Genomic DNA, 24,616 nt, shown 5'->3' with positions numbered 1-24,616 from the left:
GTATGGTATCTGCTAAACTGTTTAAATGTTGGTGGTAGTTTAGCTATGATGATCTTGTATTAGTTTAACACTATAATAAGGTATACTTGTATTTTATAATCACACTTTACTGCAGAGAAAAATCATGATGCTACCAGAAGACGCCAGTAAAAGATAGCAGTTTTTAAAAAAGCATATTCTACACTGGGAACAGATTGTGATCAAGTTACATTATAGAGCAGCTGACATTTAGCTTCTTGGTAACAGAGTTGATCAGAAACCAAACTTTGTTTGATTAAATCCTCATTTGTCATTTTATATTCCAGGGGTCCAGGAGGTGGTAGACCGTGGCCAAACCCAACGAATGCCAATTCTGTAAGTAAATATTTAAGTGTGTTGGACAATATCCTATGTTTTGAGGGGTTATTCCTTCTTAATATGCCCATGTATGGGGAAAAAAACTATATTCAGCAAATAGAATAGTGCATGCCATATTTTGTTGCCCTCTGTACTATTTTTTTTTCAACCCTGATGCATGGGTTCTCCAGCTTTTTTCACAATATGGACCACCTCTTAATAGAAAGCTTCTAGTAGAGCACCTTTTCTCCCACTCATGATTGTGCAGACTATCTGCTCTCCTGTTCATAATCACATAACAGCCCTGAGGCAACTACAGCAAATTGCCCAAAGGAAAAATTAACATTAGCACAGTATTTAATATATTTTTAGCTTTTTTAATGCAATATAACAAAATAGAATAGGAGTCAGTACCATCTGACCAACCAGCTCTACATAGACCACAGTTTGATAAGATGCGCTCTTATGTATTGTCTCATGGTTTATATATGGAAAAAGCCACATTAATTTCTGTACCACTCAAACATAGTGTAATTTCTCAAAACATGATCCATTTAATAGGTTGAACAATTTAATTTTGGCCTTCATGAAAAGTAGTACACTCTGCAAATTAATAGGCTGCAACAGCTACAAAAGGAAGTTGTTCAATAGCTGCTTAGGACAAGAACAGTTTGGTAATGCCCACCTTCCATGACTTCCCTTGGCTGGTAGCTTTACAGAAGGGGTTAGTTTTAGAAAGCACAGTGAAACCCTTCCTAATCTGTACCCAAAGTACTTGAGTGAACATGTATCATCATATATCTCTACTTTGCATTTACATGTATCTGCTGTTATTAGACTCTATTTCTGGCTGTCCTTAGGACGTGGTATATCAGGTTTATCCTTGACTGGGATTTATTTATTTATTGGTGGATCGGAAGAGGAGTGTTTCCTATGTTCTTTTGTGATTTTTTGTTTTGTTTTGTTTTTGCTATCCTCTTGTGTATTCCTTTTCTACGTAGGAATTGATCCTTGTAATTTGATAGAATGGCTTCTATGTGGTTTGCCACTGTGCCAGATCTTTGGGTTCAGATTGGCTGTATATTTGGGTAAATTATTTCCTCATTTTGACTTTAGTGGTGTTTGCTGATTATCGTATATGTAATGCAATAAATGTTTAAAATAAATTTTAAAAGGGAGAGATTATCAAAGTCACAGGGGAGTTTCAACTTTCAGCGCTGAGTGCTTAACTCCCTCTTCTTTATTTGAAAATCTCCCCCTACATATTTTCTTTCTGGGTTATACTTAACTGTCATACAATTCAGAGGTCCAGCTCAATTTACAGTAATATTAACTTTGTGGAATGTGGATCATGATATGCTAATGTTAACTCTTATACACACACTCAAAATAAAAAGTACACAAAATCTATGACAATGTGAACTGAGTCTGGCAGTTTTTCATCATAATAATAATAATAATTAATAATAATAATGTACAAAAGAAATAGAGCTCAGTGTTTCATGACTGAGTTACAAATAAGTAAATGTAGGCCTTAACTTGCATTTTCCCAGCTTTTAGTGTGACATCCTTAATATTCTTTTTTGTTTTAAATGTCTTGGTTGTTTTAAAATAAGGTAGAGAAGATTATTCTGCCATGGAATTTTATGTTTATTAAATTCAATATGCAAGTACATGCAAGAGACCAGATATAGACCCTGATTCATGAAAACACTTAAGTACATAAGCAAGTCATTGGAATTTAAGCACATGCACAAGTGCTCTCTTGAATATGGATATTTTCCTGAATTGTGATCTTTGGCATTGACTTAAAATATATATTATCTACCTGATTAGAATGAAATCAGGGAAATAGTTACAGTATTTAGGCACAATTTTAAAACCCACTGAATAGAAATTAGTCCTTTGAAACTATTGTAATCTGACATGAAAGTACACATCTGGGACGTGCCCTATGCATATTTTAGTTACTAATCTTTAATTAAGATTTGTTGATATTTTCTTTCATAAGCAGGAAAAAGGGGGTTTCAAAGCATGCGAAATAAGAGAATACAGTTGAATACAGTTGAAGTAGTTCAGATTATGGTTTGCCTTAAGCCTACAGTATATGCTGATTTTATAAAAGCAATATCAGTGATTGTTTTAACTGATGCTCTATATTTCATCAAATAGTTTAGTTGTTAACCTTGTATATGTAGCTCCATGGGTCTTTCATTTAAAACATACCTACCAGCAAAACGTGCCCCCCCACCAAAAAAAAAAAAGAATTAAGAGAAATGGAAAGACTTGCTTACTATATACATTTTTTAAAAATATATTAAATAGAAACAAGGCATTGCCCCATACATGAGGCTCATGGCAATTCCATAGCTGAGCTTGTAGTGAAGTCAGGGACCTTCTCTCTTAACCATTATGTTTATTCAGATTTTGTAATAGATTTCTAATTGTTAGAGAAGGGGAAGAGTTGTTTTAAAAGAGCTGCCATAGTGCATATCTCCTCTTCGCCTCCCAATGAACTGATGTTAAAGGAGAGCTTAAGGGAGTCTGAGAGAGGAGGAGGAGGAGGGGAAACAAATATAGAACAAGAACCATGTTGAACATTACCACTTGCTCAGTTGTTTGCTGCTGTTGCATCTGATTCCCCATGTTTGTCAACTCAATGTCTGTTTAGACTGTAAGCTCCCCAGAACATAGATCTTGATCTAAACTCTCTTTTAAGATGTGGCCCCTCTGTGCTATTCCAGTGACATAAAGGGGGCCCTTGCAGAACACACCTGACATAGTGAGAGGCTGAGCTGTCTATGTTCTTATAGCCTTTGTTACTGTGGTAACTGAATACCTCACTTGTATTAAAGAATTTTTATCCTCACAACATCCCTGTGATGTAGAGAAGTATCATCCCCATTTTACAGATAGGGAACTGACACAAGAGTAGATTAATTGATTTACCTAAGGTCACACAGGAAGACTTTGGCTGAGCTAGGAATTGAACACAGATCTCTTTAGGCTTACTTAGGCCAATACCTTTTGTACTACAATCAGGGGTTCTCCAACTTCATTGCACCGCAACCCCCTTCTGACAACAAAATTACTACATGACCCCCAGGGGGGACGGGATGGGGCGGGTAAAAGCCCAAGCCCTGCTGGCCCAGGTGGTGAGAGAGGGATCCAGAGCCCGAGTTCCATCGGTTGAGGGGTGGGAGAGGGGGCCAGAGTCCAAGCCCCACCGCCCCAGGTTGGGGTGAATCTCGGGCTTCACCTTCAGCCCTGGGTCCCAGCAAGTCGAATGCTGGCCCTGGTGACCCCAATAAAATGTGGTTGCGACCAACTTTGGGGTCCTGACCCACAGTTTGAGAACCGCTACTCCATTATCTATTCTTCTCTGACCCTATAGTCAGCCTCACGGCTGGCCCTAGGTATTTTGCCAGCCTGGATAGAAATCATTTCCAGCGCCTCCCTTGGAGCAGCCAAGCTAAAAACCTCCAAAATTCAGCTGGATCTATGCTATTCCTTCCTGCCCCTTGCATAGAAGATTTGTCAGAGGATGGCCAGTGTAGACAAGGAAGGGAACGGGGTGGGATTGCTGGAGTACAGTGCACTCTGGCTATTTTATGCCAGCATAATAATGTATAGATTTCAGACAGTAAGACATATTAGAATTTGGAAATCTCGCAAATTAAGTGCTGGTAGACCTTTTACTTGGGATATTAAAAGCTAGATTGGACTAACACTAGAAATTGTACTATGAGGATTAATTCTGCTTTGATGGGGAGATGGACAGGAAGGTGTGTAATAGATTTTTGCATCTCTCGCTTCTAATATTCTATAATTATTCCCATAAAATTAAGTCTGTCTTTTTTCTTTTCCAATTTCTCATGCATTCTGAAGCAAGTCCATCCTTCACAGATTAGATGCCAAGAGGCAGTTCACATCTTCAGTGTGTGAGAGTTTCAGAACATCACAGTGTTTGTGGCTTCTGAGGATAAATGCAGTGGGTTTAAAATAACATTTTTTCCATTTAATAGTGGGGTGTGTTTCAGTGGCCTGCTGAATCATGAGTGGGAAAGATGTGGCCAAGACTATGAAAATGTTTGAGAACTCCTACCTTAGATACATTTATAAAATATTATCTGTCATCTGTAGTGAGATAAGCAAATTCTTTTGGCAAAATGATTTTCCAGTTTCTTAATTCTCAGCTCAACTTCCTGAGCTGTTGCTCTCCAATATCCTATAGAGAAGATCTGTAGAAGTTATTTCATGAAGAGGAAAACTATATTACTTACCAGCAGCTGGAGTTTTCCAGGGTATCTCTGTAACGAATCTCCACAAATTGAATTTAATGTTCAATTGGGACACTGACTCTTTAAAAAGAAAGTTCTTTCCTCAAGCATGCAGAAAGAATACCATCAGTGTGAGGTCAAAGAGAGTGTCATCTTGTGGCCCTTGATTCATTAAAGACTTAATCAGATGTTAAGTCCATCACTGTTCCCTTGCTTAAGTCCCATTGACTTAAAGTTAAGCACATGCTTAATGCTGTCCTGAATTGGGCTAATACTCATATAACCTCACTATTAACCTTTTGCTACAAATTAGTGGATCTTTATATTGTATTATTGTGGTTCCTGCAGATGAAGCCTGAAGACGATATTGGTAGGTGCAAGTAGCATAACTTGTACCATAGCTTGCAGTCTGCCTTTTTAAAAAGTAACAATTTCTGCTCAGCAGTCACACATCATAGAATGTCGATCTAAAGGAGCTAGTGATTCTGATCTTGCAGACACTCAAGCATGTATATTACTTAGTCCTGTAGGGTTACTCAGGTGAGCAGAGTTACACACATGCTTAAGTGTTTTGTAGGATTAGGGCCTAAGAAGCCACCAATGTCTTGAAAGCAACCTAATTATTTTCAGTGCAAGACACAACAAATATATTACTGTGTAGGAGTTGGGACACAGCGATCTTAAACTGGAATATTAAGTATCTTTTATTTACAGAAATTCTCTTTGACTGTGACTCTGTACTGCACGTTTTAGTATAGAGTAACGTTACAGTGAGATGTTTCCTAGACAGCATTATGTTTAACATGAGTATTTGCTCCCTATCCGCTGCCTCTTCTCTAAAAATGAATTTTAAAAATGTGCTTCAAAATAAGATCCTCAGTAAATTTTGGTATGGACTGCATTTCTCCATCTTAATGGAAAATAAATATATTATTTTGTTTTGCTTTATATTCTAGATACCGTACTCTTCAGCGTCTCCTGGGAATTATGTAGTAAGTATCCTTGTGTATGTTTGCTCATTAGAATTGATGTTACATGTTATTTAGGGACAGAAATAGTTGTCCAGATGTTAAGAAGAACCCTTGTGTATTGGTTGAGAAGTGAACATCTGATCTGTGTTTAGTTGTTTTGTCTGCCATCTACAGCACATATGTTGGTATTCATTACTAGAACAGTTATCAGTCTGGTCAAAATTGCCTTGAGTGCTGTGGTTTACTTCAGCATATGTTTCTGTAACCAATGCAATACTTCAGTGCTTCAATACTAAAGGAGAAAAAAACAGCCTTTTCTTGATGACACAATAATGTGCTTGAATTTTTGAAGCTCTGCAGAAAAAAAGTCATTGGAAGAACTAGAACAGCTTAAACCTCCCAAAAGATGTATAGCACATCGCTTAAAAAGACACTCACAGCTAATGTTTTATGGGACATCTTTACTCTCTGTTGCTTATAATTACCTCCTGAAGGCCTGAAAACTCCTTTTTTCAGCAGCTACCTGAGTGCTACCCTGTGAGCTGCTGGGTCCCAGTCATTGAGAGCTACAAGGGATAAAACAACCTCTATCTCATACTCCTCCTAGTCACCAAAAGCTTTGGGGGACTGTACATCTGTACTTGTGGGACTGATAGCCTTGCACTCAGAGCTGACAAGTACCATCAAGAGGAGCATGACCATTAGATCTCCCTTAAAGACATCTCAGTCCCTGTAGACCTTAGACCCCAAAATGAGTGTTACTGAGGCTCCAAGTGTGTCCTGTACCATAAAAGTGTGTAAGGCTTCTAAGTGCTATGCCTCTTCCAGACAAGACCCAGTAGTGAAGACCTTCTCTGTTACAGGTCACAGCCATATTAGCAGACATTCTACAATGAAGAGATCAGCACCATCTGGTTCTCTGGTGCACTCAGTACCTGCTTCGATAGCCTGGTCTGCATCTCCTCAATACATGTTTTTGTAGGCTCACCGTATGGCACATAGTAGCCAGATACCATCTTGGTATTGATATCAACCTCCATCTTTCCTGTGGTACCACAGGAGTTCTGGTATTCAAGAAACCTCTTTGTACCTAACGAACCAGAGTTTTCTCTACTGTCTGCTTCTGCACATCCTTCAGTACCTAGATCCTCTGGGTCACTGAAGGTACTTTTCTCATCAAGACCTCCCTGATTCCCTGACTTCTGCCATCCAGGGAGAGCACTTATCACCTCCCACGGAATATATTGAAGGATATTCTGACTCTGACTCATAACTTTGTGGTCAGGAATCTCCTGTTTATTCAATGGGACATTATTCTTCTCCACATGTGGAGAGAAGGGAGGAGAGGCGACCTCAACATCCAGCCACCTGAGGTGACCAGGAGTGGCTACCTCTTCCTCCTATGTCTTATGGTCCATCTCAGTGGCCGTATTAGGCTCCATGGGCCCTGTACTGTCAACAACTTCTGACGGGGGAAAGGAGAAGTTCACTCTGCAGTGAGCATAGAAACCCTTGCTCTTCCTTACTTTCACTTCCTCCTCCACTTGAAGAACAAGGAAGCAACACCTCATATGAATATTTCATTACCACCTCATCTAATGATGACAATGCCTCCACCACCTTCCATAGCACATGACATTAAACAATTCCAGAACTTGAAGAAGTGAATTGTGGATGGGCTTCAGAATTCTTGTGAAGAAGTCCAGGGCCGCCTTCATAAACTCCTGAACATTTTACACTTTTCAGCTTATCATGCATGCCTCTCCCAGTTAATGAGACTCTTTGGAGCCAGACAGGACCATCTGGCAGACTCCAGCTGTGGCATCCCCAACTTATAAATGTGCTGACAAGAAATGCATGTCCCAGAGGAGAATTCAGAATTTTTATTTTCACCTCCCTCACTGATTTCCTTGGTTGTGGATGCAGTTAATGAGTGCAGGAGGCAACACAACACAAAAACTACCCCATAAAGTAAAGACCAGAAGAGATCTATACTCCTGCAAATAAGAAAAATATAGCAGGTCTCAAACAGTGTGGAGGTCATGCCCAGCTCATTTTTCTGGTTTCTGTAGACCTCCTGAACCACAAGCTGAGACCGAAGTATTCAAAGAAGAAAACATCTACTACAACCACTATGTCGCAGCCACCAGTGTTGTCCAAGTGTCAATTTTGATAGCTTGGTCAAGAGTCCAAACCACCCATTTCACACAAACCTACTGCTGCACTAACCAACCCTCTTCCTTGCCATTGGATTCTGCCTCTCCCATTTTCAAGGCGCCTGTGAGAGAGTAACATCCAACAAATGGATTTTGAAAGTTGTAACATCTGACTATTCCATCCATTTCACCACTATCTGTCCCTCCCACCCTGTTCCCCATTCCTTTTCAGGGAACTGACAATCAGTTGCTGAATCAGAAGGTTGCCTCTCTCCTACGTGTAGGGGCCATAGAACTAATTTCACTTCAGCACCAGGTAAAAGGGTTCTATTCCAAGTACTTTCTGGTCCCCAAAAAGGATGGGGGATGGAAACCAAATTATATTTTAGACATTTCAACAAATGTGTGAAACAACAGAAATTCAAGATGGTGACCCTTGCAGAAAAGCAGTATATATTCCCTTTCTAGATTCTGAGGATTGGTTTGTGACAAGCTACCTTCAAGACATGTATTTCCATATTGTGATTCACCTCTCTCACAAGAGGTTTTTTCAGTTTACAGTCAATCACAAACACTTTCAATATACTTTCAACCTCTCCTCTGCCCCAAGGGTATTCTCAAAGCTGATGAAAGTCAGAGCCACTCGCCAGTGTCCTCTAGTCATTGTTATCTTCTCTTATCTCAATGAGTGGTTACTCTAGAGCCAATCTGATCAGGATGTCCTATCAACACTACAGATGACATGTTCCTTGTTTCACACTTGAGGTGTCCAGATCAATCTTGTAAAGTCCATTTTGATCCTGGTTCAACAGATAGATTTCATAGGAGCCTCTCCAGTTGCCATGGTAGTCAGGGCTTGCCTACCTGTGGACAGGTTTGTGATTCTGCAGACTCTCTTATTGCAAAGTTTCAGTTAAGGCCTCAAACTTTGGCAAGGAATTGTCTTCAGCTATTGGGCCATATGGCGGCGTGTATCTTTGTGAGCTAGCATGTCACATCCTATCTCCACTGTCTACACAACAAACAAGCACCTCCTCAACAAACAGGTCAGGTTTCTAATCCCCATTGAGTTCTACACTTGTTCACTTAGTGGAAGAACCCATCCAAAGTCTGTTCGGGAATCTCCTTCTTTCAACCTCCTCCAACCACCATTATCTGTTCAGGTATCCCTCTTGGGATGGGGAGCGTATCTTGGTTCTCACATCATCCAAGGCAAGTGTCTTCCCAAGAGAGTTACCTACATGTCAACATTCTGGAGTTGAGGCAGTCAGAAATGCTTACTCCCACTGATCAAAGCCAAATCAGTCAAGATCATCACAGACAATGTGGCCTGCATGTTCTACATCAATCATCAGGGGGAAGCGTGTTCCCCTTCGCTCTATGTCGAAGCAGTGAAGCTCTGAAATTGATGCATTACCAACCATGTAGCTATCTCACTTCTTACCTCCACTGCATACAAAACGTTACTGCCAACCACCTACGCATACACTTTTCTTAGTTACTAGTGGGAGTTGGATTCATTAGTCCTCCAGAGTATATTTCTAACCTAGGGACTTCCAGAGGTGGATCATTTTGACTATACCAACTTGACCAAGACAAGTTTGGTACCTTACCTGATTCAATTCACATCTTGTCTGCTGCTGAGACTTCCTCTTGATTACCACCTATTGTCTCGGGATGCTGGTTGGACACTTCATCCCAATTTGGACATTTTGTGACTTCAGGCATGGTTAGATGATTCTTGGGGTTAGAGATTTCCTGCTCAACAGTGGTATAACAGGTTTTGTTAAATAGCAGAAAAACATCTACTAGAAATACCTTCAGAAATGGAAGAGATTTCACTTACGGTGTATCCATCAGCAAGTGCTTCCTATCTGTTCTTCTCTTTCCACCATTTTGGAATACCTGTTAGAATTAAAAAGATCAGTATGAGTTCTTCCAAGGTTCACTTGGTGACTGTAACAGCTTTTCACTCATCAGTAGAAGGTTTTTTGATGTTTGCTTACCCCATAACCTCAAGATTTCTTAAAGGTCTGATGAGTCTTTATCCATAGGTTAGAGAACCTGCCCCAGTATGGGATTTAAACCTTGTCCTAAATGGCCTTATAACACACTCCTTTGAACCATTAGCTACATGTCTTCTACTCCACTTCTCCATGAAAACACCTTTCGTGGAGTACATCACTTCCACGTGGAGAGTGGGAGAATGAAAGGTTCTAATAGCAAATCCCCCCTTTACAGTATTTTCCAAGGAAAAGGTTTTAAAATGGCCACATCCCAAGTTCCTACCCAAAGTGTCCTCTGAATTTCATCTTAACCAGACCATTCATTTACTATTTCCTCCCAAAACCACATCATTTCAAACAGGAAGCTACTTTCCATTCCTTAAATGTCAGAAGGGTGTTAGATATTTTATCTAGACTGGACCAAGCCATTTTGAAAGTCTCCCAGACTGTTTTGATTTAGGACAGATCTAAAAGTTCCTTTATCTCCACGAAAAGGCTCTTAAGGTGAATCTCTGGATGTATTATTTCACTTTATGACTCCACCAAGATCTAATGAACTATGTTAGTCCATTCTACCATGTCACAGTCCACATCTATGACATTACTCAAGGATGTTACAGTTGCTAACATTTTCAGAGCTGCAACTAGGGCTTCAGTACATATTTTCCTCAAGAACAATGCTTTGGTTCATATCTCTAGGTCAGATGTGGCAGTTGGCAGTGCAGTTCTGTCTTCAGTGTTGGAGTCTCCTCTGAAGCTTCCACCATCCTGTTGGGATACTGTTTGGGAGTTACCTGAAATAGAGCACCCATACAGATATTACTTGAAGAAAGAAAGGTTACTCACCTTATGCATTAACTGGAGTTCTTTGAGATGTGTTTCGCTGTGGGTGCTTCACTATCTTCCCTAGTTCCCTTCTGTTTCGGAGTTGCCCTGGTGGGACTTTGTGGTAGCGAAGGAACTGAGGACAGTTTGCCTGTTCAGCCCTGTGTATTGTCACTGTGGGGCACGAGGATGTGTGGGACACATATGCGGGCTGAACAGGCACCACTACTGATAATCTTTTATCAAAGGTGCCATCTGACATGAAGCACTCATAGGGGGACACATCTTGAAGAACTCCAGTTACTGTACGAGATGAATAATCGCTCCTTCTGGTGTCCACAATTTTTTCCTGAAAGTTTGGTTTTTTTGACTTTTTTAAAGGATTTTGAAAAACTGGAGAGAGTGCACCAAAAAGCCACAAAAATTATTTGAGGGCTGGACAAAAATCCTTACAGTCAGAGACTTAATGAGTTCAGTCTGTTTAATTTATCAAAAAGAAGAGAGGTGACTTGACTAGCGTACCTTTATGGGAGAAAATAATGGGTACTAAAGGAGTCTTTCATTTAGCAGACAAAGGCATAACAAGCAGCAGTGGCTGGAAGCAGACACCAGATCATAGAATCATAGAATATGAAGGTTGGAAGAGACCTCAGGAGGACATCTAGTCCAACCCCCTGCTCAAACAGGACAAATCCCCAACTAAATCCCCAACAGATAAATTCATATTTAAAAAATCGGGACAAATTTTTAATAGGGTGATTAGCCATTGGAACAAACTGCCAAAGGTCATGGTGGATTCTCTATCAGTGTCAATTTTTAAATCGAGATTGGATGTTTTTCTAAAAGTTATGCTCTAGGAATTATTTTGGGAAAGTTCTAGGGCCTGCATCACATAGATCAGACTTTATGATCCCAGTGGTCACTGCTGGCCACTGCTGGCCACAGGGATAACTGGTTGAAATTGAATGGCCTGTGATACACAGGAGGTCAGATTAGACCATAAGGGACAATTAGATGATCTAAACTTCATGAATTTATAACATCTGTAGTGCAACAAATCTTGTTAGTAGACACAGGAGGCACTCCATGGTCTTGCTCAATACACTACTGTGGGAGAAGTGCAGGATAGTGACTGGTGGTTGGTAGATTACATTGTCAATCATTTAAGGGGTCAGAGACGTATGTGTGTGTGTGTATGTATGTATGTTTGTATGTAGATTGGTGGTATACAGGGACATATTATTATTGGATAATAGATTTGTGTTTAGATTAGAGTTATTTGTTAAATTTATTCATTAACTTGCAGCCAGCAGTATTAACCCACAAATATCTCAAGTATTTTATTTGTACCAGCTCAGGGGCTGGGGCAATGACTAATGCAGCGTTACTGACTTTGATTATAGCATAAGCCTGGAAACAGTGTTCATGAACACATTGCTGGTGCTTCAGAGCCAGTAAATGGTGTGTTTTGTAGGGCACATAAAGATATTTTTCAATTGTTCTAATTCCAAACCTTCCCTCCTCCTTCCAAAAATATGTTGGTCATATTATAGCAAACCTCAGCAATGCCCCTTCAAGCAAACAGGAACAATCACACTTCGAAATCTCAATATGCTCCATGACATGAAGTGGATATTGAAACAAAATCATTCCTTTTAATAGCAAATGTACTATTTTAAAATATCAGTACAGACCTATGATAATGAAAACTGCCTTCTAGTAATAGCAATTTATAGCATTTTTATTATGGAAAATTTCGGAGTTAATTTTTTATTGCATATTTGAATATTTGAATCAAAACTGTAACCAGTCAACTTTTCATTGTACTTCAAGATATTACTGTAGCTGCAAATATGGTACAGAAGAAATTGTGGTGCTGATGATGCTAAGGAATTAAGTTGTTTAGAACAAAACAATAGGAGTAATTTTTTTAAAGAAAATGAAAAGACCAGCTTGTTTAATAACCAGTGCAGTCTGTTTAAATGGTTTGTTTTCACAGAAAAAAATTGCAACACAGAAATACAGAAAATTAACAGAAAAAAAGAAAATAGACATTTCTTATTTTTAAATAGATTTAGCAAATACTACATGAGCTCCCATTCTCTTTTATCTGTAATGTAATAGCAATATATCTGCTGATCTGTACTCAGATTTCCCAAGCTGATCTTGTGCTGAGACTTTGTCATTAATCTCAAATCATTTATCCTGAGTTATATTTGTACAAATATGAAAAAAAGAGAATGTGTGATGTTTTATGAAATGAATTAAGTTTATCAGGGCCTGGATCCACCAAAGTTTGAGCCACACATTCCACAGAGACATTTGCTCTGAACATCTCTTCTTCTCTCAGGTGATCCCTGTACTGTGTAACAACAGGCAGTAGCTTATTCTGCCAGTGATGACACTACAGTTAGCAACCTGCTGCATCACAGTCAGTGAGGAGAGAGCAATACCAGCTGGAAAATTGGCTATAGTAGAGAATCAGCTATATATTAACAGCCCTGAACAAAGCATCCCTTCTGTATTCCAGTACTAGCAGACAGTAACAGAACCCAAAGTTTTTGAGCCGTGCATTTCTCTGGATCCAGGGATCTACACATATTGGGATTCAGGGCCTCAGCCTGCAGATCCATGGCACTAGCTTTAGTCTGCCATTGAGTAAATTCACTGGTTTACAAGAAAATAGATGATGGAATACATCTTTCTTTTCTTCTATGGAAATGTGTTCCTTTTCACCAGAACAACTCACAACCTTTATGATGTGCTTTTGTCACTTGGATTATCTTCAGTCTTTGCTGTAATATTTTTCCTTTTATATTAACTGAATATTTTCTGTCCTTTTTAGGGTCCTCCAGGGGGTGGAGGGCCACCAGGAACACCCATCATGCCTAGTCCTGCAGGTATCCAAATCTAATCAGAAAATTTAAAGACAATGTAAATAACATTCGGGGCGGCGGGGGTAGGTAATATACAGATTCTATATTGCAGTTCTTCCTGTGCCCATTTGCTACCAGTGCAGACAAATGGACAGATCCACCTTATATATATTTCAGCAAGCAACAGCCAATGAAAACCTCTCACTTTTGCACTCTTCTTCTGTCTCCCTTCCTCCATCCCTCCTCATACTTCCTCCTGCTTTGCTGGAGAGGGGCAGTATGGTTGGTAATTTGATTTTACTGGCTTCATCCAGGGCTCTCAAGGCCATTTTTTCTGGTCTCCATTAGCAACCTGAAGGAAAAAGAGAGAAAACAGAATGTACATTGTTTCTGCTAGTGTTCAAGTGCATATTTGCCAGCAACTTTTATGTATCCTGTGAGACTGTCCCTAGAGTATCCAGCTGGGGGACGCTTCAAGTGGGAGTTTAAAGGGATGTCCAATAGCTTCAGCTCAGCCAGCTAGCTCTGCATTAAGAAGAGTGGCAAGTGTTTCCCTGCATCAAGGTTCTCCAGCGTTCCTGACATGAACAAAGAATCAGAAGAAGTTGTGGAGGGTGGACATACACAAGACTTCCTCTCCTCCCATGGATAGCATCAGGGATCTGGTAAGCAGGAAGTGTTTGCCTCTGATCTGGTGTTTCGACTTAACCGATCTTCACTAGATCAATCTAGGACTTCTGGGAATCTTCCACTCCTAAGAAGCACATCTCTTTCTCATCCTCCTTTCATCAACCAATCATTGATCACCACTTCTAGAGACTTTTCCATCTCTGAGACACCTTACGTCTTCAGACTCACATATTCCTACCTCCCTGCCATCATTACGTTCATGAAGGATAGGGAAGTCCTTTTTAAGAGCCAGAAGCAGAGCTTCCCTACCCTTCCCTGGAAGTTTTCCTATACTGAATGAAAAACCTCATTAAAGATGTGGCTAGAATTTTTAAAACACAACCTGTGAGAGAAAAAAAGAAAGACTCCTTTCCTGTTCAATACTTAAGAAGACGACTAATATGTGCTGGCAGACAAATACTCAATTTAATGTAAAAACAACCTCCTCAAATAGCATGTATGTCTGAAAACATTCAACACAGCAGTAAATTGCCAGTGCCATATGTAAGTGGCTAATGTGGAGTATGGACAAGCCTTTTGTTTTGATGGAGGAAAGAGAAGCTGTGGAGTAAAAATATTCAAGTAACAGCCACCAGGAAAGCTACCAAGGGAACTAATCTCTGAAAACAAAACCCTCCAACTGTTAGTGTCCCAGTGGGCCAAACCACTGATATGTGTTTAAGACAATAACTAATAAAAATAGAGCCATGATTCCTTGAGGAGAGCCATGTTGTCTGTTTTCAGAAGGACCTGGTGTTTGAAAAACTTGTTTGTCAATGGCAACAGAAGAAGCCAAATAGGATTTTTTTTCAATCTCTCTCTCTCTCTCTCTCTCTGTCTCAGAGAGAGATATTTTATGCCAGTCTGAATGCTTGGGTCTAGCTCAGGGTTTGTCAAACAGAGGTCGCCCTGTTTCCCCAGTTGTGTAGGGAAAGCCCCTGGCAAGCCGGGCCGGTGTGTTTACCTGCCCCATCCGCAGGTCCAGCCAATCACGGCCCCCGCTTCCAGCAGCTCCCATTGGCCTGGAGCAGCGATCCGCGGCCAGTGGGAGCCGCGATCAGCTGGACCTATGGACGGGGCTGGTAAACACATCGGCCCGGCCCACCAGGGGCTTTCCCTACACAACCAGCGACCCCTGTTTGAGAAACCCTGGTCTAGTTCCTTTCTTGGGATGGATGGAGGAGACAGTACACTAGAATCTTTGTAGTGATATTCCATGCATATAATGGGTTTATTATCTCACCAATATTAGTTAATGCTTAGAAAATTGTACCAATTTCTTGAAGGAAATATACGTTGGGCTTGATTTTAACCCTTTGGAGCAGGTGTCACACTTTCTAGCTTTAGCCAAGGATGCATTCCTAATTCCTAGGCATTTCAGTAAGGCATGTGCTTTTCCTCCTTTCACCTTTCTATATAAATAGATGTAATTCTGTTTCAAAGGGCATGCACAGGGTCTCCCATTGCCCCCACTTTGTCTCAGAAAATGGTGAACTATCTGTTCTCCATTAAGCTCAAAGCTCTCTGAGTCTTTTTTACATTGTCTATAGGGCAAAGAAAAGGGAGATTTTGTGGAGGAATTGTGGAATGCAGCTACTGAGCTGTCTCTCTGCTCTTTCTACAAACATCATAGATGTGATGTAATTCCATTGTTGGATGTGTCCTTTTGCAGATGTGTTCATCACTTGCCCCGACCAAATGTTCTCAACTGCTATTTTCTTGGGGAAATGGTCTCCTATGTTGTCTCTCTGGCTACAGTCCTTTTTTGCCTTCTCCGCAAAATGTCTATGAGAAATGCTTACAACTGGTGGCAAGCCATGGTTCAAAACCAAGAATTTCTTACCTACTAATTATTTTCTGGGCCCTGGCTTCTACTCAACCCTTAGTTCAGTCAAATAGTTCCATAGGTTTCATTAAATTGTCCTGTTAGTTAAAATCGAGATTTTAACTTTGGAAGTTTTCAAGCCTTAGGGAGAGAGAACGAGACAGTCTTTAGCTGGCTGGCAGGCATGAAAATTAGAGCTTTTCGTTGGGTGCTACTAACCTGAAATCTGCATAAGCAGGCGCTACCCATTGATTAGCACTGGTGGAAACTAGAGCATAAAAGTATTTAGTAAGTGAGAAATTCTCCTTTCACAGAGACTGCAGAAAGTTAGTAAAGTAATCTGGAGGTTTTAGAAAAAGTGTTTTAGGAACTAAGTGGTTACAAATTTTTGAAGATTTATAGACATGTTAACAATAATGCATAAACTCAGTCTAGAAGTAGTCACAGAAGCCATTTAGGGAGCATTGCAATTATTTCTTTTCATAACTCTGCCATTTGGCTAAGAATAGAGATGCAATGAAATCTTCCACTATGTTGTCACTGTGTAACGTTGGCTCAGACATAGGATAAATATCAACAAAATGATAGAAAGTGTAGTAGGTGAGCAGTTTTATCTCAAATCACATCTTGGTAATTAAAATAATATTTGTTTCAGATTCAACTAACTCTGGAGATAACATGTACACTTTAATGAATGCAGTACCACCTGGACCCAACAGATCTAATGTAAATATGAACCTATCATGTATTTTTCTGCACTGTGAGCCATGAATCATGTATTGATTCATGCACTGAATCACCAGACCTTCACTTTATCTGAATCATGCTTATCTTTCCCATTTTGAGTGGGTACACATCACTTGCTTCCCATTGTCAAAACTCATATTTTTCTGCATCTATAATGTCTCTGAAATATTTCAAATCAGTGTTGTGGCACATACACAACAGTCCTTTAGCACCTTGAATACACTGAAATTTGTGCATGTAAAAAATTTAAATGGTGCATGTAAATCTGTTAGGTAGATAACACTAAATTTGTCATCCTGGGTATGCTGTTCTGGTCACAGTAGTATACCCTATCAGCTACTATTAATATGTGCAGAACTTAAACTTCAATTACAAAAATATATTTCTGCTTAATAATGCCAGAAAAACTTCTGAATGTGACCCAGTCAATTATTTATTACCAATTCTATAGATGGTTAAAATCAATAGCTTTCTCAAGGGTAAGATCTGCCTTGTTCATTTGAGTAGTGTTAAATATGAAGCTTAATGACAACCATTAAATATTAACTATGACATCACTGATTATTTTACATCCAACCATTCTGGAAGTGATGAAAAGTTGGATTTTTAGAAGGAACTTTCTTCTGTTTCTACCCTTGCCCTCAATTTAGACATCATTTATGCATGCGGACCATGTAGTTAGAGGTCCATTTGAAAAAAGGCCACAGGAACTCAAGTAATGGTTTAATTGTAGTGCATTTATTGAAATTCATTTCATGTTTATCTAGAAGTGCAGTAAATATCTGTGTTCTCAATTTGAAGACCGAGGTTTAATGATAAACCATGAAATCCAAATGCTGAACTGGCAGATCTTTATATTGTTGCAGTGGTAATGCGCTGTAATCTGCTGTGATGCTCAGCACAGGTAGGGTGAGATTTCCAAAAGTGGTCCATACTGGCCTAACTCTGCTCTCATTGAAGTCAATAGTGAAACTCCCATTAACTTCAACAGGAGAAGATTTTAATAATTACTGAGCACTTTTGAAAGTCCCAACCATAGTACTTTAGTAGGACATAAGCGGTACATAGGCCATGGGCTAACTCTCTGCACAGACATGAATTCTCCAGCAGTGCAGAACTGCTGGTAACTGAGGTATAGGCTGGAAAAAAAGAAGTGAAAACAATGTAAATGAAAATCACATAAAAATAATCCACTTAGAGATAGACTATGCAGTTCAGTTTCTCCATTTCTATTTTTGTGCTTATTACTGTGTTTTTATTAAATTATCTGCAATATATTAATACATTAATATCAATTTTAATATATTATCATAATCCTTTTACAGTTTCCAATGGGCCCAGGGTCAGATGGACCTATGGGTGGATTGGGTGGAATGGAATCACATCATATGAATGGGTCTTTAGGTAAGGATAACAAATCTAGTGAATACTGATTTTAGAACTGTTTTTTATGAGTAACTACACAATAACCACAGCTCTAAATAGTGTGGGCAATTGTACACCTCTACTCTGATATAATGTGACCCGATATAACATGAATTTGGATATAATGCGGTAAAGCAGTGCTCCGGGGGGGAGGCGGGGGGGGGCAGTGCTGCACACTCTGGTGGATCAAAGCAAGTTCGATATAACGTGGTTTCACCTATAACACAGTATGATTTTTTGGCTCCTGAGGACAGTGTTATATTGGGGTAGAGATGTATATAAAGTCATTTGAAAATTAGAAATACTGTGTCAACATCAATCAGAAGTTCAAAAATGTTTTATGTAATCTTATTTATCTGGTCTAATAAAGTATCACTTAATAAATATTGTATATTAACAGAATATAATTTTTAAACCTGTTCTATAGTACACTATGTTAAACTAATGAGGAAGATGACAAAAGCTTTCTCCTCCTCAATATTTCCCCAGTCCCCCACAAAAACACAAGTAATTGGATGATGTCTTTATCACAAATTGGTGCAGGTGCTTACATGTTTGTATATTTATATATCATATAAATAATATATGGAGACAATATACCACATCTATTGATATCTATGTATTAAATTGTGAAACCAAATGGTAAATTATATTGATCGTGCAGTTTTAACTGTCTCACTTGCACTCTACCCATTCATCCAACCTCCTAAGCATCACTTTTAATAGCTCATCCCCATGAAACAGCTTCAAATAGCTTCCATTTTTCATCAACCTGTCAGAGAAATGTTTGGAATGTTTTCTTCTTTCTCCCCAAATGTGAACTGTCCTGCAAAATTACACCTGACATTACAGATATGATATTTTTATGTATAGAAAAGCCATGTTAGGTAACTTTTAGAGGTCATTTAATATGTATTAGCTATATTTTTCTTTGTATAATATCAGTCTGGCCCAATGAACACATTATAAAAGCTACGCAGGTAAGAAGTGAAGAAGAAATGGAAACAGTGTAGATTGCAGGGCATTGCAAGCTGCAGACATGGAAATCCTACAAAGCTCCAGGAAGCTGTTCAGTCATCGATAGGCCTGAGGAGCCACGGACTCTGTGTAGATTATAATTTCTGAAAAGTAGTGATATCTGGGGGAGTTAGGAGCCTTGTCTAATTATACAAAATGTGCAGTTGTTCAGCCCTACCCTTCCTGACAGATTTTCTGCCCTGCACTTCAGGTTATGCCAGAAGAAGTTAGCATAGTTCAGACCTGAATCTAAACCAGAAACTGAAGATTGTTAGACAAGATGCATGGAAGAATGAGAATGAGGAGGAGAGTGGAGAAAGCTATGGTAAAATGAGAAAATTGGATTTTAAGCTAAGGAAAGAATGCACCAAAACCTCTCTTAGCAGATTGATCCTGAGGTATTAAAATTCAAAAATAACAAATTCCTAGTAGTCTTTATGGAGGATGTCTCTGAACTTCCAAGATTACTTTGAATAAGGCTATCTTGTGATTTTGCAGCAGACCTTTTATGAATATTTTTTGTAAAATGGCTTCATTTTTTAATTAAAAATAATGCACATTATTTCCAAGTCAATTAAAAACTCTTTTTTGAACTTCATCACAAACTTTTGCTGTAATATATTGTAGCCTGACAATAACTTTTTAGTTATGATATTAATTACAACTGAAGTGACAGTGGAAGAACTTTATGTGCACTAAGCATATGGTTAGTATTTTCATCAGTAAACATGATTGCATATAGTCAGTGTTTAACAAATTATGACAGATTTTCTGCTATAATTTTTTTAACATACAACAATAGTTCTTTTAGAGACTCTTCGATGGCTACAGTGCACTAAAAATTGTGGTTATTTTTTCCATCAGGAGCATTAGCTGTCTATAGATATGTTTACATTTTCCTCTAGTTACAACTGTGTTAATTTTGGGCTGCTACTTAGGCACCGCCATGGGAGAGGAGGAATGCAGAGCTGCACCTCCCAGGGGAGCTCCTTGAGCTTCCCAGCGTGTAAGGGTAGTGTACAGGCTGCCCCATCCTAAAGAATGCCAACGCAGAACGCTGTAGAGTCCATTGCTGTGACCTGTCGTCCTCCCTACCACTTTGCAGTGAGGTGTATACCTGGGGCCACACAGGGAAAGCAGTGCCTGCCTTGCCCCTGAGCACAGGGACTGTGATTGCCTTTGGCAGAGAAGAGGCATCTTCCCACACAAACTGCAGGCACAACCATGCAAGAAAACCCTAACAGACTACTATAATGACTGAAGAATTTTCCTGAGACTAGTGGGAAGGGAAGAACTCAAACATAATTAACTATATGTTAGCCCATTGCTGTTATACTATCTTTTCAAAGTGCAGAAAATGATAAACTCTTAGAGAATGCAGTTCAAAACTAATCTAAATGATTATTTATTTATTTGTTTTAATTTAAGGTTCAGGAGACATGGACAGTATTTCCAAAGTGAGTATGTAATAAAATAAATTTTAATTTTAGCATTATATTTTACTGTATTTAAATATCACTTAATTTTGGTAGTTAAAACATTTTTTTACATTTCTGATTGCAAATTAAATGTGCATTATGGGCCTTTCAGCTCTTTCAGGCAGAATCAGTATTAGTTGGAAGGTTAAAAGTAATCTTTATAGTCAATAGGGACTATTAAACCAATTCATTTATATATTTCCCTGAACATAATAATGGTCATTACTGCGTGTGATTAATGTATATCCAAGTTATAAACTAATTAATTATGTTACATTGTTGCATATTGGTAAAACAAATGAATACAGTTTTAATAACCAAACTTAGTTAAATGTGGGAAGACAGAAATGTGGAAATTTGTGATAAGGATATTATTTTTATGCTTTGTGTCATAGCTTTTCTCACGTTTAGAAGACAATGCTAATATCCTTAATTACCACTCCAGTTCCCTAAAAACGAAATTAAAATGTAATGACAAGAAACTGTGTATTTTGAGCATAGAAACAGTTTATCAGTATTTGAAATATGAATGTTCAACCTACAAAAATAATATTGTATTTGAATGCACAATATTTTCTGTAAAAATTTGTTAACTCTGAGGTTATTAATTTAAGGGTTGATTTAAATGAGGAATTGATGAGTGAAGGTATTAGAATTAGGCCCATATAAAATATTCTGTGCTGCTTCTTCGACATGTACAGATATAACTGGTTAAAAACTAATCATTCTTCTTCGAGTGCTTGCTCATATTCATTCCAAGTAGGTGTGCGCGCGCCACGTGCACGTTCGTCGGAAGAATTTTCCCCTAGCACATCCTCAGAACGACCCGGGTGGTCACGGCAGCGCACCCCATGGCGTGAGTCGCCTTTGCGGCACGCACTATATGACCTCCTGCTGACTCCTGCCGTCCTCGTGTATTCTTCTTAACACGCCGTGTCGGTCAGGTTGGAAACTGACAGTGGAGTGGCCGGCTTTAAAGCTGACTTCCACATCCCTTAGCGTTCACACCGTTCTACATAGTTCTTAGTTAGTTAGTGTTGTTGGTAGTTGTAATAGTTATCTTTCTGACGAGTTACAAATTAAATGTCGGTAAAACGTAGTTGTATATCAGTTAGTGGCTGAGGTATACCCTGCCTCGCCGCCCGGGACCCAGGCTCAATGCCCGGTCCCCACCGGCTTCAACGTGCTCGGCCTGTCTGTCGGCCGATGCCCACGGAGACCCAGATGTTAGAGCCTCACAGCTGCTGGGGAATCCCATCCCTGAACAGAGAAGTGCCGACATCTGCCACACTCCTTCAAACCGCGGACAAAAAGAGCGGGATTCACCGTTTAAAGCAGCTCCATCATGAGGCCGAGCCACTGACTCAAGGCAGTTCCGGCACGCGACCGCACCGCACCTGGCACGATGAGGAACCGAGAGAACACCACCCGTCGCTCGCGGACGCACCGAGGAGACCACGCGGCTTACCGCACAGCAGCACGAGCGCGGCCACCCTAAGTAACTCGATCTGAAGCAGCAGACCACAGTGCGCGAGCTCGCTTATCAACCTCGGCCGAGGTAGAAAGTGCGAAGGCTCCTTGCGTGCTGCGGCCTTCGAGAAAAACCTGGACGAAATCGCTGCTATCCAGGAAAAGTCGATGCCCGGCCATGCACACCATATTGGTTCCCCGAGACAGCACGGTGCTTACCAGTACCGTCGCCCTCCGAGGCCCGGGCAAGGGCCGATCGAGTCCTGTAGAGACCGGCTATGCTGATATAGCTCTCACCCCGGCACGTGCACGTGGTCGATGCTCCGGCCGACAGCAGTAGCTCAACATTCAGCGAACGGCGAACAGAGCGGGACCTGATACGCGCTCAACTGAGCTCTCCTGTTAGCCCTCGTCCGCACCCGGCCGTGCCGGGCTGATTCCCTCTATGTGGTAAAGCACCACGATTGCTACCGCCTCCATTCTGGGAGCAACTGCGATCAGGCGCGCGATCCCAATCGGAATCTCGGTACCGATTCGTGTCTCACCGCATGGTTATCGCCATCCGCAAACGACGCAAAGCTCTGCAGTGCACCGTCACACCAGAGATCCTACTTACTGGCAGCGGTCGTACACTCAGGCCCGCCGGACACCGTCACAGGTCCCGACTCAAACAGACGACGCTACAGCACGTCGCTCTACGTTCCAGACACCCTTCCGGCTCCTCGCGACCAGACAGCGTGCTCTATGGGGATGTGGGCCAAGATCCGGACCAGCCCCAGCAGTGGTCCTTCTGGACGCCTGGGCGTACCATCAAGCCCAAGGCGATCCTTTCCCGCCGGCGAGATCTGCTGGTGCAGCTCGAGTGCCAGAGGCCACCATCAGCGTTCCTCCTCCGGCAACCGATGTTGCCGAGTCACAGGACCCAGAGGCACCCCTCGAACCGAGCCATGCTCTGGATCAACAACCTGCAGGGGAGCCCCGGTCCCCGGTCTTTCCTCCTCCTCCTCCCAGATGAGGCAGTGGCGGGCACTTCGACCTCTGGCCCGCCCCTATTGACCTTCGCGCTCATCAAGATTTGCTCCGCAGAGTGGCTTTGAGCATTAATCTACAAGCGGAGGAGGTGCCGGAAGTTGAGGATCCTGTAGTGGACATTCTCTCATCCGATGCACCAACGAGGGTCGCCTGCCCTTCATACGAACTATTCAGGCCAAAGCGGAGTCTATTTGGCAGGCCCCAGCATCGATCCTCCGACGGCCAGAGGCGTGGAGAGAAAGTACATGGTACCCTCCAAGGGTACGACTACCTGTACACCCATCCTCCTCCATGCTCTGGTCGTCCAATCCGTGAATGAGAGGGAGCGTCATGGCCAACCAGCCCCGCCCCAAATCGCGTGAGGCTAAACGTATGGACCTGCTGGGCCGTAAGATTTTACTCCGCTGGGGGTCTCCAGTTACGTGTCGCAAACCAACAAGCGCTGCTAGGCAGATATGATTTTAATACCTGGCAGACCATGGACAAGTTTACTGAACTGGTCCCGGTAGACTCCCGCCCTGAGTTCAAAAGTCTCGTGGAAGAGGCAAGAAGATCTCAAGGACAGCCTTACAGGCTGCGCTCGACGCCGCAGACCAGCAGCTAGAACCATCGCGTCGGGCGTTTTACCATGAGACGGATTTCCTGGTTGCAAGTGTCCGGCTTACCTCCGAGCTGCAGCATACCATACAAGACCTCCCTTTTGAAGGGCAGGGCCTCTTCTCAGAGAAGACGGACCCAAGGCTGCAAAGCCTTAAAGATAACCGCATAATAATGCGCTCCCTGGGCATGCACACACCGCAGACCCAGCGGAGGTCCTTTCGACAGCAACCTCAGCGCCCTTATCCCCACCACGCCCCCGCCAAGACTTCAACAGACGGCGGGGACGGGTGAACCGACGACGCCAGTCCGGTTCCCAAGGGGGGCAAAACAACGGTACCGCCAAACCACCGGCGGGACCGAAGCAAAACTTTTGAAGGTGCGCCAGAGAGCAGAGCACCAGTCCCTTTCCCGACTCCTCTTCTTTTTTTCCAACCGTCTTTCTCCCTTCCTCCCGGCGTGGACCGGATAACCTCAGAGACCAATGGGTCTTGCGCACGGTGGAGTTGGTTACCATCTCTCCAGTTTATTTCGCCTCCACCCTCCCACCCACCCTGCCCGTCCCTCTTCAGGGACCCCTCTCACGAGCACCTCCTCTGGCAGGAGGTCCTCACGCTTCTCGAACTCGGAGCGATAGAAGAGGTGCCTCACGACCTCAGAGGCCGAGAGGTTTTACTCCCGCTATTTTTTAATCCCCAAGTCGAAAGGAGGTCTCCGTCCCATCCTAGACCTCCGCGGACTCAACGCCTTCGTAAGGAAGTTACGATTCCGCATGGTATCCCTTGGGGTCCATCATCCCTTCCTTGGATCCGGGAGACTGGTTCGCTGCTCTCCGACATGAAAGGACGCGTACTTTCATGTTTCGATCTACCCGCCTCACAGACGCTTTCCTCCGCTTTCTGGTGC

General features: G+C 41.5%; 1 protein-coding gene across 8 annotated transcripts in view; it reads left to right on the top strand.

The window, feature by feature from the left end:
* Window positions 1-24,616, top strand: part of SSBP2 (single stranded DNA binding protein 2) — a 297,537-nt gene that overhangs the window by 259,039 nt on the left and 13,882 nt on the right. For all 8 annotated transcript variants that reach the window (XM_032782284.2, XM_032782287.2, XM_032782282.2 and 5 more), the window contains 6 exons: window positions 306-354; window positions 5,573-5,608; window positions 13,420-13,474; window positions 16,600-16,670; window positions 18,017-18,095; window positions 20,562-20,590. In XM_032782284.2, the coding sequence (XP_032638175.1) occupies window positions 306-354; window positions 5,573-5,608; window positions 13,420-13,474; window positions 16,600-16,670; window positions 18,017-18,095; window positions 20,562-20,590 (319 nt within the window). The remainder of the gene's footprint in view (window positions 1-305; window positions 355-5,572; window positions 5,609-13,419; window positions 13,475-16,599; window positions 16,671-18,016; window positions 18,096-20,561; window positions 20,591-24,616) is intronic.

Source organism: Chelonoidis abingdonii, chromosome 6 (genome assembly GCF_003597395.2).
Source record: "Chelonoidis abingdonii isolate Lonesome George chromosome 6, CheloAbing_2.0, whole genome shotgun sequence".
Lineage (NCBI taxonomy): Eukaryota > Metazoa > Chordata > Testudines > Testudinidae > Chelonoidis > Chelonoidis abingdonii.
This window is presented reverse-complemented; position numbering and strand designations above follow the sequence as displayed.